The following is a 16,826-nucleotide window of genomic DNA, read 5'->3' on the forward strand; positions in this document are numbered from 1 at the left end:
AAGGGAAAGTAAAACTGTGGCTAGGAAACCAAGGAACGGGCTTTTGCGTTTAAGTTCTTATCATCTAGAAATATCGTCGTTTCCATCTCAGCGAGCTGCTGGGCCCAGCAAGATCTTTGATCTGAAAAGCCGTATCTGCACAGAGATGACTGTATGATTTTGCCTTAGGAGCGTGGCTCCAGAGTGCAAAGATGTACTTTACCTTAGTAGGATGGCACTGCAAAAACTGAGTTTGTTTTTGTGCCCTCTCAGCTAGAAATGCCCTGAAAAGCTTTCAGTGCTGTTAGCAGCCCTCTGGCTTGTATTAATAAAACCAAACAGGTTTGATCCTTATGTTATTTATCTCCCAAGAATTTGTGTGAAAAACTCATTGTCCTTCGAAACTGGTTAATGAAATACAGGTTTAATAAAGATTATTGTGCATATTTTAGCACAACTTTGGTTCTTGTTTCTAAAAGGAACTCAAATAGATACTCTTAGAGTAGTACCAGCAGCTTCAGAACTGCTATAGGTGAAGGCTTGGCTTCCAAACTGAATGCAAAATGTATCAGGAACAACACTCTGGCGTGGTAAGTTCCAAGTAAGGCTTCACTTAATTGATCAGAAGAGGAATCAGCACCTCACTGAGTGAAGGTATATAACTAAGGATGTTTTTCTTATTTAAAAGCAAATAAAATCAAAAATAAAGGAGGAATTCCTTTCCTATGGGATCTCCCTTTCTACCAAGAGTGACTTTTGTAGTTAACTGTTTTCTGTTCACTTTTAGGCAGCTAAAAATGCAGCATTCATTAAAATCCCTCCCTGTTTTTCTGTTGTGCTTTACCCTAGTTGATAGAGGCCTATTCTGATGGGGCTATCTCTGAAGTTAAGCTACTTGGAATGAATTAACTTAATTGAGAAGGGCTCTGTTCCTGAAGACCATCCACATAAGGGAAATTTAGATGCCTGAAACAAACCAAGTGAAGCATTTTCACTCTTGAGCTCACTGAATATCAGAAAATATGAATAATATCTAAATTCTATTTATGTGGGCATGGCACGAAAGGTACTATTAGTTGTAAAAACGCCTCTTAAATAGAATTGCTCTGGGTTATGACTTGACATACATGTAAGCAAATTGACCCCAATACTGAGCCTGTTCTTTTTAAAATGTTCATATTAAAGCAGGTCACCTCCCAGCAATACACAGTAAAAAACAACACTGCTATTAAAGGGTTTTATTATTAAACTGTTAACTAACCTCCTCAGTTACTACTTCAGGGATGAGAGGAAAACCTATGGGGGGGAGGGGAGGGGTGAAGGTGAAATGGTGGGGGTCTTCCAGGGCTGAGAATAGCAAAGTAGAATTTGTACACACGTATACAGTAGAATTGCTCTGTGAGAGGCATGGGGACACCCCCAGAACCCCTGGTCTGGACACCAGCAAAACACCTGAGAGGAGACACAACTTTCATGTGCTCGGTACTCACAGCGAAGGGGGCATTCATTCACAGAATCACAGAATGACCCGGGTTGGAAGGGACCTCAAGGATCATGTAGTTCCAACCCCCCTGCCTGGCAGGGCCACCAAACATACACCTTTACTAGATCAGGTTGCCCAGGGCCCCGTCCAACCTGGCCTTGAACACCTCCAAGGACGGGGCATCCACAACCTCCCTGGGCAGCCTGTTCCAGGGCCTAACCACTCTCCTAGTGAAGAACTTCCCCCTAACATCCCCTCTCTTTCTTTGTTCTTTTCTCCCCCATCCCGCGGGGCTCCCGCCCGGCCCCGCCGCCATCCCCCGTAGCACATGTGCGTGTCACAGCCGAGCTGCCCGGCCCGGCGGCGGCGGGGGAGGGCGCCTTTCGCATGGAGCCGTTCGCTGTGTGAGGGCAGCGCGTTGCCGGGCCCTGTGATGCAGCACTCGTGCGCGGGCAGGCCCCCCTGCTAGGCGCTGCCTGCGCGCTACACACGGGGCGGCGGAGGCGCGGGGCTTGGCCCCGCTCCATGGAGACCAATGGCATCGCTCCCACCCACCCCCACGGGCCCCGAGCCCGCCGGCACGCACAGCCACACGCCTCAGCCCACCATGGCCCCAACGCCGCCGCCGCTCGGGCACTCGGCGAGGTGAGTGGCTGTCCCGCGGAGGCCCGGCCGGCTCTGGCACCCGGAGGCGACCGCCATCGCGACGGGGGGAGCGCGCGGGGAGGGTGGTGTGTGTGTGTGATGGGGGGGGTGTGCGGCGCGAGGGGGGCCTGTAGGGCGGCCATCACGGAGCCATCCGCCCCCCCTCCTTGCCGCTCTCCCCGGCGGCCGAGGCGCGGCGTTGCGGTTCGCGGGCTGCCAGAGGCCGGCAGCGGGCGGCGGGGGGTGCGCGTGTGTTTTGTGTACGGATGAGTTCTGCGTAGCCACGGTTAACGGTTTTATTCGTTATGGCCGTTGTTGGAGGGCAGGGCAGGGCCGCGACCGCTCGGCGGGGCTGTGCTTGTGGATGGGGTCGAGAAGGGGGACTGTTGGCGGGCCGGGGGGGGCAGGGTGAGTGCACCAACATGGCGGCGCGCTACCGCCGGGGGGAGGGGGAGCCACGGGCTTCACTGAGACACGAGACAGCGCGCCCCCCCCCCCACCGGAAGTCATCCAGGGCTGCCACTCTATGGCTGTCGCTGAGTGCTAGAGCGGCCCTGCGAGCGCCCGCTGCTACCCGCCCACTATTGCGTTACGCCGCGCCGTGACGGCAGCCAATAGCGTGAGGGCTTACGGCCAGTACGTCAGCACGGCTGTCGTCCGCCCGCTGCCGCGGTGCATTGTGGGATAGGGGAGGCCTCGCTTCTCGGCAGGAAGGAGCGGCGCTTTGGGGGGGGGGCCGGCGGGGTAACGCTGTCATGGCGACTAATATCGAGCAGATCTTTCGCTCTTTCGTGGTTAACAAATTCCGGGAGATCCAGGAAGAGCAGCAGCAGCAGCACGGCGGGTAACGAGCCGCGGTGGGGAAAGAGGAGCGGCCTGGGCCTAGGGCGCGGGAGGAAGGAGGGGAAGGAAGGAGGGCTGAGCGGGGCGCGGGCTCCGCCTCGGGACGGCGTGAGGCGGAACGGACCTGGGGCTTAGACGGGTCGTATTAGCTGCGACGTGGCCGAGGCCACAGGGGGTGGCGGCCTTGCGAACGCCTTCAGCGTAAAGAGCCTGAGGGTATAAGGGGCAGGTGGGTGGGCGTGCGGTATCTTTTTTATTCTGTTTTCACCGACGGGATTTCCGTGTTTTCCTCATGTTTGTGGACAGAGGGGAAAGGATGAGTATGGGTCGTTCGGTTTGTCTTGCTGGTCTTATTCTTTTTAACTTTACCCCATTGTTTTTCACAGCTTTATCTTGGAAAGCAAGCAAAATATGTTAGAAAAGATTGTGTGATGATTACTTACTTTGTGAAGGAAGCTGAGGGGCATGTTTAACTTCCAACATAAAGCATGGGGACTTACACATTAGAGGACACGTTTTGCTCTCTTGTGCCTTGTATTGAGTTATCACAAGTTGTTCTGTTGAAAGTTAATTGAAAAGGAGGTGTTTCATTAAAAGTGTGGCATTTTCAGGAGGATAAAATGTTACATTGAAGGGCTCAGTGTTATAAATGTGTGTGAATTTAAAGGTCGAAAAAGGCTCAAAACTGCTTGTATTATGTTGATATTTTTTTTGGTTAGTGGAAAGGTAGAAGGCCAGCCCAATGGTGACACGATCCCAGCTGAGCAAGCCAACCCTTCAGATGACACTGTTGCTGGTGCTGGGAGTCGTCAGAATGATCAGATAGTGCAGAAAATAGAGGAAGTGCTCTCTGGAGCCCTTGATACAGAACTGCAGAGCAAATCAGGTAAATGAAAACACATTTGGCAAATACGTTCTTGTTAAGAAGATTGTCGTAGTTCTTAAGTCATTTTTACAGGGACAAAAAAGTACTTTTCAATACTGCTTCTCTCATCAAGCTTAATCTAGCAAGTTGTGTGTTTATTGTAATGTTTGTTAAGTATTTTTTTTGTCTGCTGTGATTTACAACCATAACTAAGCAGAGATGAAAAATTAAAAATTATGAAAGCATTATCTAGTGTAAAAATATTATTTTTCTTTTTTATCCATTACAGTAGCAACAAAATAGTAATATTGCCAAGGAAAAGATGTATAGAGAAAAACCTGTTTTTTGGTATACTGTGTTTTATGCTCTATTTTTAATATAGCTGCTTTGGGGTCTTGATATGTTGTTCTTACTAAGAAAGCTTGTATTGATGTGGACAGAAGGACTCTTTGTTGTGTTATTTTAGATTGGTATGTGGGTTTATTTCTGATAGTGATATATTAGAATTCAGAAGTATATGATTGATTAAATGTTCTGTCAGAGTAAGATGCTTGTTGTTTTAAACTAAATAAGGCACTTACCTTTAATTCGTAGGTACTCAAATTGCAGTATTCCAAATGTTAAGAAAAAGTTAAGTAGCAGTTTTGTACATCAGTAAGTTACTGGATTTATTATTCAGAAAAGTTAGCTTTGAGTATCCCTTCTGATGAGATTGGTCTCTTAGAATTTCCAAATCAAGACAGACACAGAAAAGGTGTAATTATTGCACTTGTGGGTGGTTTTTTTTTTCCCTCTTGTTTGTTTTTTGCCTTTTTTTTGTGTTTTGTTTTGTTTTGTTTTTAATTTAAAACGTAGAGGGTACTTGGTAAGTATAGTTCCAGACTGAGTTCGTAAGCGGCAGCATAGAAAATAGTGACAGAAAACGTTTATTTCAAAAATGTTATTTACAACATTTTGACATTACCTCTTTCCTTATATGTACGGTGGTTTGTCTACCTGGAACATTTTTAATATTCTTACAGAGCTATATTATACAAGTAGCACTTAGGTTGGTATCTGTTTTATTTGTGTTGTTGTTCTGCTGTAGAAACGTGAGGTAAGCTAACATGGTGTTAAATAAGTGAGCTGTATTAATCTTGAAGTTGATAAACTTAATCTAAGGTTTTGTTGTTTTGCTGTAGAAGAGTGAGGCAAGCTAACATGTTATTACATAAATTAGATGTATTAATCTTGAAGTTGATAGTCTAAGGTTCCTGCAGTTAATGTTGCTTTTAGTTAACAGGAATTGTCTGAAAGTGCTGTGCAGAAGTTTGTTTAGCTGTTTTGTTAAAATCTTCAAATGCACTCTCAGCAATGTTTTTGGAAATATTAAAAAAAAAAATAATGTATTTTTTATTTAAAAGTAGGGGTGTTTTAAAGCTACCTAAGATGTATTTATGGGATCTTAGTCATATTGGTTAAGTGCAGTTGCCAACAATTTTTGAATGTTTTGTATTATTTACTTGAAAAGAGTAGCCATTCTAATCACAGACATTAATTGGAAAGCTCATTTCTGCACTTCCTACTAAAATATAATTATTTAAGATGATATACAAGTAGACTTGAATATATAGCTAATGCGTAACAAAGACTGGCAATTTACCAATTAAAGAAGTATCTTTCTCATGAAAATGAGAGAAGAGTAAGAACCTAACATAGCTGCTGCAGTCAGCTCTAAGCTTCTTCACAGTATCTTAAAGCCTGTTGTGAATTGAGGAAGTAGATGCTGTTTTGTCAAAGACATTTAAAGAACTCTACTGATCAGTGAGGTATGTAATTAGTAAATATTCCTGTAGTACTGAACTCACTCAGAAGTTTTGCGAGTAAGACTTTGTAAAGCAAACTAGGAGGTACTTGGCAGGCCGCATTTTCTGCACTAAGCATGCCACCACTTAAGTAATTTGTATGGAAAATTAGAGTTCTTTTTATTTTCATCTCTAGCTTGATGTAGTTTAAAAACATGTCTTCTGCCTCCTGGGAGATTGTATTGATGTGCTGTATATAGGTTAAGAAAAATAAAACTACTTGTTGGAATGAGTCATGTTCCCAGTGGAACTGTGTTATCAGGAAGAAATGGTTAATTGTTTGAAGAGTTGAAAACTTTTTTGAAAGGAGATTTATTTATTTTTACAGTGCAAGAGGGCAGAAGAAGGAATGTCTGTTGGTGGTGTCTGATAGTTTAGTGAGGAAGGCATGCGTGTCAAGTTTAAATTGTTTTGTGCCTTTTCCAAATGTTTGATTACGTGTCTAAAATAACTTTTAATAATACTCATAGGGAAAATATCATTTTTTTTCTAGATGTAGACAAAACTACTGTGAGCAATAGCACTCAGTCTACTAAAAGGAGCTGTACTGCTGAAGGTGAAGATGAAATTCCCAGAAAAAAATCAAAGAAAAACAAAAAGCACAAAAGCAAGAAGAAGAAGAAAAAGAAGAAGAAAAGGAAGAAAGAGAAAAAGCATAAAAAGCAACCAAAGGAGGCAAAGTTGAGTGCACGTCCTGGAGAACATGCAGACTTGCAGCCTGCTTCTCACTTGATTCCAGAGAAATCAAGCGCCGCACTGACTGTGCAGCATGGGGGGTTTGGAGATGCAAATCTGGCTGTCCATACACAGCCAGAAGAACTGTCCTTACAGGCAAATGTGGAGCCTGATAGACAAGCTTTAGGACTTGCTTCTCAGTTGAGAACTGATTCTCAGCCATGTATGGAAAATCTTGAAACTGAGAAGGGGACATTATGCGCAACAGATCCTCAGTTTAATTTAGAAGGCAGCCAGTTTACTGTTCAACAAAATGCTAGTATGACTCAAACTCAAATTTGCACTAGAGAAGAACAAATTAAACCGGCTCATGAAAATATTTATCCTGTAGCTGTCAATGTGAGCGAAAAGGGTGATTTTTTTGTTACTGGAAGTGTTGCTTCAACTAGCATCCCATCTGGAGTTGCCAATAAATCTGAACTTCAGAAATTAATTTTACCTTCAGAAGTAAAAACCTTGGATACAAGTTTGTCATCTAGTACCGTGGAGGTATCGACACATTCAGATACATCTCTGAAGTCTGTGGCAGTGGGAAGCTCAAAAGACTTAGAAACAACTTCAGGATATATGTGCTTGGCAAGCAGTGTGATGGCAATTCCTAAACCTGCAAATCAGGCAGATCTGAATACTGTGAAGGTAAATGACATGTCTATGGCCGTGGGAGAAGTGAGAATTCCAGGAGCAGCTGAATTACCAGTTTTATCTTGTAATTTAAGAGCGACACAGTGCAGCTCCATGGAGGGTTCAGGTGTCTTGAAGGCAGCCTCAGAATCTGTAGTTATGATGGGAGATTTGAAAAACAAAGAAGTGGACCCAGATACTGCTTTGCAACATTCTTTTAAAGTACCTGCAGAAACTGCTGTGACCCAGGCGCATATTGTAAGTGCCAAAACACCCCTGGCACCAGGGACTGTTGAAGTGAAGGATATTGAACCAGAAGCGTTACTGCAATGTACATTCTTAAAAGAAAAGCAAAGCTTGACAGACATGAGTGTTGTTGCAGAAGCAAAAGGTTTACAAACAACATCAGAACATGTTGTCCAGACTCTTGTTGCCCAAACAGTTCCAGCTGCTCTGCAATTGGAAAACAGTAATATTTTGAGAGGTTTGGAAGCAACTCCTCAGTCTTTGCAGAAAGAAGACATGGAAAGAGCGACTAAACTGTCTTTGCAAATGGAAAGCATGAAAGCTTCAGAAAAACTTTCTAGTGGCAGTATGGAACCAGTTGTGGTGCCTGAGGCACTGGCAGAGATGATGCATTTGAAAACAACAGCAGAAAGAGAAACAGCGCACATGGAAACAGCTGCAGTACCTTTTTTTGCAAATGAAACAGAGAGTTGTGTAGTCTCTCAGCCTGAGATCATGGCAGGTATGAGAGGGTTGAAGACAACCCCACAAGAGAGAAAGGATTCTGAAGTAGCTAGAAGTTCCACCATTGCAGGAGTGAAAGGTTTGGAGAACTTGTCAGAAGTTAAGGCAGTTGCAGAAGCAAGTGGTGCCAAAACAAGTTCAGAATCTTCACACCTAACAGAGATGAAAAATTTGGAAATGACTGTGGGGTCTGAAACAAGGACAGAAATGCAAGACTGGGGGACAACACTGATATCTGAGGTGGGAGATCTGAACAAAGCAAAAGTAAGGAACAGAGAAACAGTAGAACCTGTGCAAACAGTGACAGTGAAAACTTCAGACACAAATTCAAAACCTGTATGCTTGGAGGAGTTAGGAACAACAGCAGAGTATGGGACTGGAAGTAAGACAAACAAAATTGAAACAGTAGAGTTTTCTAAAACTACTCCAGGACTTTTGCGGGAACAAGTAGTAGGAAATTCAGAAGCAATGTTAGAATCTTTCCCAAGAGCAGAAGAAACAGCGATGGAAATGAGAAACTTGAAAGAAACTTTGCAATCTGGTATATTTTCAACAGAGAGGACAGACAGAGAAAAAACAGAGTTTTCATCTGTGATTGATGTAAAAGGTTTGAAAGAAGCTTCAGTAATTGAGAAAGGGATGAAAGCATCAGAAGCTGGAGAAGTGAGGTTGGAAAGTATGGAAGAGTCTGCAGCAGCAGGAATGAAAGGTTCTGAAACAGTCAGAGAACCTGAAGTATGCACGGACATCCAAGATGTAGAAACTTCTCCAAAACATGGAAAGATGGCAGAGACTGATGTTTTAGAGGATGCTACAGAAGCATTCACTGTAACAGAACAACATACAGAATCTCTTCCACAATATTTGCACACTGAAATGCAAGAGCATGCGCAAACTGTTTTAGAAGCCAAACCTACTGCAGAATGGAAACATAAAGAGGCTGCAGAAATCTGGGTTGCTGCTGAAATGAAATCTTCTGAAGCAGTTCCAAAAGTGGAGGATACAAGAGATTTGGAGACAGTGCTGGGAAGTGAAGTTGTTGCAAAAGTACAGTATTCAGAAGGGGAGCAGCATCAACAAATGGAAGATACGAGCATTCCCAGCCTGTCTCTGGAATCTGAGATGATTGCTGAAAAGAAAGATTTGGAGAAAGCACTACCATCAGAGCCTTTCATAGCACTAAGTGATAGGGAGGTTGCAACGGAATCTGGGGTACCTTCAGAAACAATTTTTAGTTCTTCGCATGCTGCAAATGTGAAAGATTCAACAGGGATCCCTGAATCTGAAATAACCAGGGATGTAGAACACTTAGAAGCTCCTCCAAGCTGCGTAGCAGAAACAAAAGGTTTGGAAGCAACTCATATTTCTGAGACTATTGTAGAGCTGAAAGATGCAGACGCAGTTGAAGTGGAGGCAGACACAAAAGATTTGGAAGCAGCTCCAGTATCTGAGGCTGTTACAGAAGGAGTTCCGGTACTTGTGGAAGATGCAAACCAGTTGGAAGGCATTCCACAAGCGGAGGCTGACAAAGAAGTGACTGCAGAAGAGGCATCTGAGGCAAGAGATTCAGAAACATCTGATGTGCAACCTGATGTGGCAGCACGAATGAGGGAGACTTTAATGAGACTTGAGAAAGTTGAAAAAAGCAGCCATAGAAGCAGTGAAAAGAGTAAACATGATGCAAAGAAACAAAAACGGAGTCGGTCTAAGTCCCAGTCAAGGTCTAGGAAGCGGAAAAAAAAATCAAGGTCCCGTTCTACTTCAAGGCGTTTGACCTCTAAGAGAGCACGATCTAGGAGCAGAAATTATTCAGATTCCAGAAAAAAGCATTCCAGATCTAGATCCCAGTCTGTGGAGAAGAGGGAGAGAAGAGTGTCTTCCCGAAGGTCCAGACGCAGACGTTCCAGGTCATCTGACCGCTACCGGTCTAAGTCCAGGTCAGTGGAAAAGACAAGAAGGTCTGGACGTGGCCGTTCCAGGTCATCTGACCGCTACAGATCTAAATCCAGATCTGTGGANCTAGATCCCAGTCTGTGGAGAAGAGGGAGAGAAGAGTGTCTTCCCGAAGGTCCAGACGCAGACGTTCCAGGTCATCTGACCGCTACCGGTCTAAGAGAGAAAGCAGGTTATCTTCCCGAAGGTCCAGGCGCAGACGTTCCAGGTCTTCTGATCGCTACAGATCTAAGTCCAGATCAGCAGAGAAGAGAGAGAGCAGGCTGTCCTCCCGAAGGTCCAGGCGTGGACGTTCCAGGTCTTCTGATCGCTACAGATCTAAGTCCAGGTCAGTGGAAAAGACCCGAAGGTCCGGACGCAGACGTTCCAGGTCATCTGATCGCTACAGGTCTAAGTCCAGGTCAGTGGAAAAGACCCGAAGGTCTGGACGCAGACGTTCCAGGTCATCTGATCGCTACAGGTCTAAGTCCAGGTCAGTGGAAAAGACCCGAAGATCTGGACGCAGACGATCCAGGTCTTCTGACCGTTACAGGTCTAAATCGCCATCAGTGGAAAAGAGAGGAAGCAGATTGTCCTCCTGGAGATCCCGACGCAGACGTTCCAGGTCATCTGACCGTTCTAAGTCTAGATCCAGGTCATCAGAAAAGAGGGGAGGTAAAGAATATTCATGGAGATTTAGAAATAGAGGGTCTGGTTCCTCTGATCGTTCAAAATCTAGGTCTAGATCTGTAGAGAAGAGGGGTCGGAAGGCATCTTTGCGGAGATCTAAACGTCGGCGCTCCAAGTCCTCTGATCGTTACAAGTCTAGGTCCAGATCAGTAGAAAAAAGAGATCGAAAGCAGTCATCACGGAAATCAAAACGTCAGCGCTCAAAGTCATCTGACCGTTATAAATCTAGATCCAAGTCAGCAGAAAAAAAGAAAGAGTCATCGCGAAAATCTAAGCGTCGTCGCTCAAAGTCTTCTGAGCGTTACAAATCTAGGTCTAGGTCTGTAGAAAAAAAACGCAAAGAATCTTCAAAGAAATCAAAACGGAAGCGTTCAAAATCCTCTGACAGTCTTAAATCAAGGTCAAAATCTGTAGAAAAAAGAACAAGTAAGTTAGCCTCAGCAAAGTGCAGTAGAAAACAGACAGACTCTTCTGAACAGGAAAAAGTAGATGGTTCTGAACCTGTCACAAGTGAAATCAGCTCCTCCAAATCCTCTAATGGTCCCATGTCAGTACCTTTGTCTCTTGAAGGAATAAATGGCCCAGAGCTGCCACCACCATCTGGAAGTGGATTTTCCAAAACTGCTGAGAGTCTTGAGACAAGCTCATCTATTGAAAAAATGGATAGTCCACAGCCTTCAGCAACACCTGAACTTGATAGCTCCAAAACCTCAAATGATCAAGAACAGTGTTCTGTGTCTGTGGAAAAAGCACAGGTGTCTGTGACCTCTGAAAATGGGTCAGCCACTCTCTATGGCTCTGACTTAGGATCCATGCCAGTGGATAAAAACGTACCTCTGGAATCTTCATCTCTTAATGAACTTACATTCTCAGCATCCTGTTCAGTATCTTCGTCTGTTGAAAAGAGAGATCCAGAGATTACTTCAGTGACAGAATCTAATCTCTCCATATCCTATCAAGATGAGTCAAGATCTATGTCTCTGAAAGAAATAGAGGGTCCACAGCCTCTTTTGACAAATGAGAGTGGATGCTCCATATCTGCTGATGATTACAAGTCAGCCTCCATGTCCTTGGGAAACACAGAGATTCAAGAATTTTCAGTGATACCTGGAAGTGTACTTTCTGATGGTCATGAATTGAGGCACATTCCCGCTGAAAATGCAGAGCCCCAGGAGTTTTTGCAAGTGCCTCAAAGTGGATCTTCTGAACTGGCTGACAGCACTGAGTCAAGATCACTGTCTTGTGAAACAGCAGAAGTTCAAAAACCTTTTTTAGCACCTGAAGTAACAAGATCTGAGTTCCTTGATGCCCATGAGTCAATCTCCTTACAAGTTGCACAGGGCCAGATGGAGGTGCCTTCTCTGGTTTCTGATAGTGTATGCTTAAGGACTCCTGACAGGCCTGAATTGGGATCCAGCTTTGTTACACAAATAAAGGAGCTTCCATTGATGTCTGAAGGTACGTCCTTAGAGTCACCTGTTGAAAAAGTAAAGGCTCCTAGTGCTTCTCTGACATCAGTGTGTGGTCCTGTTGAGATCACAGTTGACCACATTTCAATTTCATCTTCTGCAAAAATGCAGGAAGTTTTTCTAACTACTGGAGGCCAAAACTGCCAGTCTTCTGAAGCTCATGAGTCCGGTTCAACTGTCGACAGAGATTTAGATGGTTCAGCGTCTTCACAAGTACTTGGAGTTGGCTGCTTTGAGACTTCTGAAATGCATGAATCAAGACATCTGCCTGCTGGAAAAATAGAGGCTACAGAATCAGCTTTGTCTAAAAGTGGAATTTCTTTGTCCCATCATGACCGTGAGTCAGAATACAGTTACTTTGAGAAAACGAAAGGTGTGGATACTGTGGAATCAGTAAGCACATATGCTGAAAAGTTAGAGACCACAGTGCCTTGTCAAACATCTGAAGGCGGGCTTTTCGTGTTACCTGATAGTCATGAAGTGAGAGCTACTCAAACTGAAAATGTAGAAGTGCAGGTGTCATCCTTGCCCTCTGAGCAGAAATGCATTGCATCCCCTGATGAACATCAATTGAGATCTCCCTTTGGTAAAGAAATACAGGTGCAGGAGGAGCAGCCTCTGATAGACAATAGACATTCTATTTCTTCCGGTGATCATGAGTTGACGTTCACTCCTTTCAAGAAAGCTGATGTAGAGGATCCTTCACAGATGCCTGGAAATGAATACACAGTGGGCCTTCCTCATCCAGAGTTGATGTCAACCCCTGCTGAAAAAACAGAGGTACAGGAACTCTATCTGATTCCTGAAGAAAGATGTTCAGTGTCTCTTGAGAGCCAGGAATTGCTGTCATCTGCAAATACTGAAGTGCAAGAGCCTGCTCTAATGTCTGTAAATGAATATACTGTATCCTGGAAGTGCCAGGAGTTGAGAGCTAGCTCTCCTGAGAAGGTAGGGATGCAGGAACCTTCTGTAGTACCTGACAGCAAATGTGCTGTGTACTCTGGAGACCAGGAATCACAGACTTTGCCTGCTGAAAAAACAGAGGTACAGATGCATTCTTTGATGTCTGAAAATGAATATGCTGCATCTCTTGAGGGCCAGAATATGACAGCTGTTTCTGCTGAAATTGTGCAGGAGCCTCCTGCAATATCATGCAGAGGATACGTTGTGGTCCCCAGAGGGCAGGAGTTGTCATCTCCTCTTGCTGAAAAAACAGAAGTGCAGGAGTGTTCTGTGTTCTCTGAAAATGAATATGACATATCTCCTGAATGTCATGATTTGAGATCCAGTCCTGTTGAAAAAGAGGAAACAAGGGAACCTCCTGAAACATCTGAAAGTGAAAGTTCAACGTCCACTGATGACCAGGAGGTGCATTCTACTGCTGCTGGAAAAACAGCGGTACAAGAGTTGTCTCTGATGTCTGAGGGTGAATGTGCCACGTCCCCTGAAGTTCAGGAGCTGCATTCTAGCCCTGCTGAAAAAGTAGAGAGTGAGGAACCTTCTCTAACATATGAGAATGAACATGCAGTGGCCTTTGAAGGATATGAATCAAGATCGACTCATGGCGATAAAACAGAAGTTATAGATTCTTCTTTGACTTCTGAACATGACCATTACTTGTCTTTCAAGAGCCAGGAGGTAAGATTCACCACTATTCAAAAAGTAGATGTTCAGGAGCTTTCCCCGACATCTGAAACTGAACATACAGCATCCCCTGATAGTCAGGAGTTAAGATTCCTCACTTCTGGACAAACAGGTGATTCTGAACCTTTAACATTAAATGATAGAGGCTCCGTGTCCCCAGATGGCAATGACTTGAAATCCATCCCTTTTGAAAAAGTGGATGATGCAGCATCTTTAATGCCTGAAAGTGGATGCTCCATGTCCCCTGGTGGCAACAGTGTGAAATCTGTTCCAGGTGAAGAAAATGGTGATCTAGAGCCTTCTTTGACATATGAATGTAGGCATTCCATGTCCCCATATCATGAGAGCTGTGAGGTGAAATCTCCCATGGAGGAGGATGGTTTAGAGTCCTCTGCTAATTTTGAACGTGGACGATCTGTTACCCCTGAGGGACATAATGAGAAATCTGTCATAGATGAAGAACTAGATGAGCGGGAGCCCTCTTTGACATCTGAACATAGGCGTTCCACATCTCCTGATGAGCATGAGTCAAGATCTAGTGTTGGTGAAGAGGGGGAGTATTCAGAACAGCTTCTAACAATGGAACGTAGATCCTCCATTTCTTCTGATGAGCATGATTCAAGGTCAACTGCTGGGGAAGAAGCAGAGGATGCGGAACCCTCCTTGACAGGTGAAAGAAGAGATTCCACATCCTCTGATGAGTGTGAATCAAGGTCCTCCATTGGTGAAGAAGCAGAGGACCATGAGACCTCCTTGGCTGCTGAACGTAGAGATTCTGTGTCTTCTGATGAACGTGATTCGAGGTCTACTGCTGGTGAAGAAGTAGAGGATTTGGAGCCCTTAGCAGCTGAACGTGGACGTTCTGCGTCTCCTGATGGACATGAGTCAAGGTCAACCACTGGTGAAGAAGCAGAAGACCAAGAGCCGTCCTTGACAGCTGAGCGGAGGCACTCCACATCTTCAGATGAACGTGAATCGAGGTCTACCACTGGTGAAGATGTGGAGGATGTGGAACCCTCCTTGACAGCTGAATGTAGAGACTCCACATCCTCTGATGATCAAGATTCAAGGTCTACCACTGGTGAAGAAGCAGAGGATATGGAACTGTCTTTGACAACTGAACATAGACGTTCCACATCCCCTGATGGACGTGAATCGAGGTCTACTATTGGTGAAGAAGGAGAAGATGTGGAACCCTCTTTGACAGCTGAACGAAGAGATTCAACATCATCAGATGACCGTGAATCAAGGTCTACCACTGGTGAAGAAGTTGAGGATATGGAGCCACCTTTGGCTGCTGAAGATAAACATGAGGGGTCACCTTCCATACTTGAGAAGTCAGAGGGACAGGACTCTTCTTTTATGACTGAAAGCAGGCGATCTGAGTCTTCTGAACGTGAGAAATCTGGATCTGAATCTGCTGAAAAAATGTCTGACAGAGAGTCTTCACAAAGGTCTAGAAGTAGACCCTCAAAATCTCCTACTCACCAAATGAGTCGATCCCCATCTGTTGACAAAACAGCAGATGAAGAATCTTCACGGAGGTCTAGGCATAGACGCTCCAGGTCCACGTCTGTTGAAAAAGCAGCAGACAAAGAGTCTTCACGGAGATCTAGACATAGACGCTCCAGGTCTGCTGCTCGACAAATGAGTCGGTCACCATCTGTTGAAAAAACAGCAGATAAAGAGTCTTCACGGAGATCTAGACGTAGACGTTCCAGGTCCACTGCTCGCCAAAGGAGTCGATCAAAATCTGTTGACAAAACAGCAGACAAAGAGTCTTTGCGGAGATCTAGAAGCAGACGGTCCAGGTCTTCTCAGCGCAGATCCCAGAGATATGATGCAGACTCTCGCTCTAGACGGAATCGCTCCAGATCAGCAACACGTAGAAGAGCATCAAGATCAAAATCTAATCGTCGTTCTCGATCTAGCTCATTGTCACGTTCAAGGCACAGAAGAAGAAGTAGATCAAGGTCAGCATCAAGAAGGCGGCGTTCTTTATCGAGAGACAGGCGCAGAAGATCTCAGAGAAATAGATCAAGATCTGCTGATAGAAGAAGAAGAAGATCAGATTCAAGAGATCGAAGGATATCACTGAGATTACGGAGCAGGAGTCGAACACCTCTTCGTCAAAGGCGATCGAGGTCAAGAGGAAGAAGGCGGAGCTCTAGTAGATCACCAATTCGACTGCGGCGATCAAGGTCTTCAGGGAGAAGAAGAGGTTACAGCAGATCACCTGATCGTCGAAGGTCCAGATCATCAGAAAGATTCTCAAGCAGGTCACCAAAACGCCTTACAGACTTGGGTAAGTGAAAGTTTTATTTCTGGTGAATTTGTGGCTGAATAATTTTGTGTTTGTTTAAATAGTCTGAATTTGAACATTTTTTGTAGCGTCCATAAGGAATTTCTTGAAGTCATTTGCTGCATTTTTAAGCAGTGATGATCAGTGAGGTAATTTTTATCGTGGAGCTGTATTTGTGCCATCCGTTTGGATGAAAGTGCATTTAAAGCCAAGGACATACATTTAGCTTTAATGTGTTTACTCAGAGGTACTCTGTTGTCATCTTAGGGAACACATTTCATTTTAACTGTTTAGTAAAAGCCTAGAAGTCTGTAAGAAAGTTGGGGGCTTCTGGTTTTCCTGAGAACTAGCTGAAAGAACATGTGACAGTAAGTGCCAGTTAGAGAAGTTTTAGTTCTGTTATTAACTATAACTCTTGTTTTTCCTGTTATTTATTTATTTATTTATTTATTTTGTTTCTACTTTCATGTTTGTTATTCAAAAGCTTTGCTGTATTAAGGGGGACACTGTTGAACTATTAGTCAAGTATGTGATAGGAGGTTTGATGGTCTGTACTGCGCAACTCTGTGGGCTTCAAAAAGATTTTTTTTTTTTTTTTTTTTTTTTTTTTTTTTTTTTCCTTTTAATTTTTCTTGGAATCTTTAGATGAGATTACATTTTCTGTGATTATTTATAACAAAACTGAATTTTCAGATACTCCTAGCTAGGTTCATGTACTGAATTATACTCTCAGCTCTTTAGCAGTGTAGTTTGTGTAGTTCAGATTCACTTGTCAGTTATGGCCATCCAGTAGGTTTTTAGATTGATGTTTACTTGCAGATGAGGCTTCAGGCTGCTAGAATCCATGGTGTTGAATGTTGGTGGAAAATCAGTATTAGACCAAGATTTGTTTCAGTTCTTTTTCTCATGCTATGTAAAAATATTTAATGTTCTATGAGCTTTGTAGCCATAAGCCTACAAAAGCAAAAGCAAAAATGTACTTCATCTTGGGATTTGGAAATACGGGGAAGGATCTAGATAGTAG

General features: G+C 44.0%; 1 protein-coding gene across 5 annotated transcripts in view; it reads left to right on the forward strand.

Annotated features, from left to right (window-relative positions):
* Positions 1–1,824: 1,824 nt before the first annotated feature.
* Positions 1,825–16,826, forward strand: part of SON (SON DNA and RNA binding protein) — a 36,907-nt gene continuing 21,905 nt past the window's right edge. Inside the window, exons 1-5 of one of the 5 annotated variants that reach the window (XM_015881770.2) lie at positions 1,827–2,107; positions 3,670–3,836; positions 6,153–9,606; positions 9,789–9,872; positions 10,107–15,805. In XM_015881770.2, the coding sequence (XP_015737256.1) occupies positions 1,998–2,107; positions 3,670–3,836; positions 6,153–9,606; positions 9,789–9,872; positions 10,107–15,805 (9,514 nt within the window). In that variant the 5' untranslated portion in view covers positions 1,827–1,997. The other 4 variants (XM_015881777.2, XM_015881753.2, XM_015881744.2 and 1 more) reach the window with 4 other exon arrangements.

The sequence above is a fragment of the Coturnix japonica genome, chromosome 1 (genome assembly GCF_001577835.2).
Source record: "Coturnix japonica isolate 7356 chromosome 1, Coturnix japonica 2.1, whole genome shotgun sequence".
Classification (NCBI taxonomy): domain Eukaryota; kingdom Metazoa; phylum Chordata; class Aves; order Galliformes; family Phasianidae; genus Coturnix; species Coturnix japonica.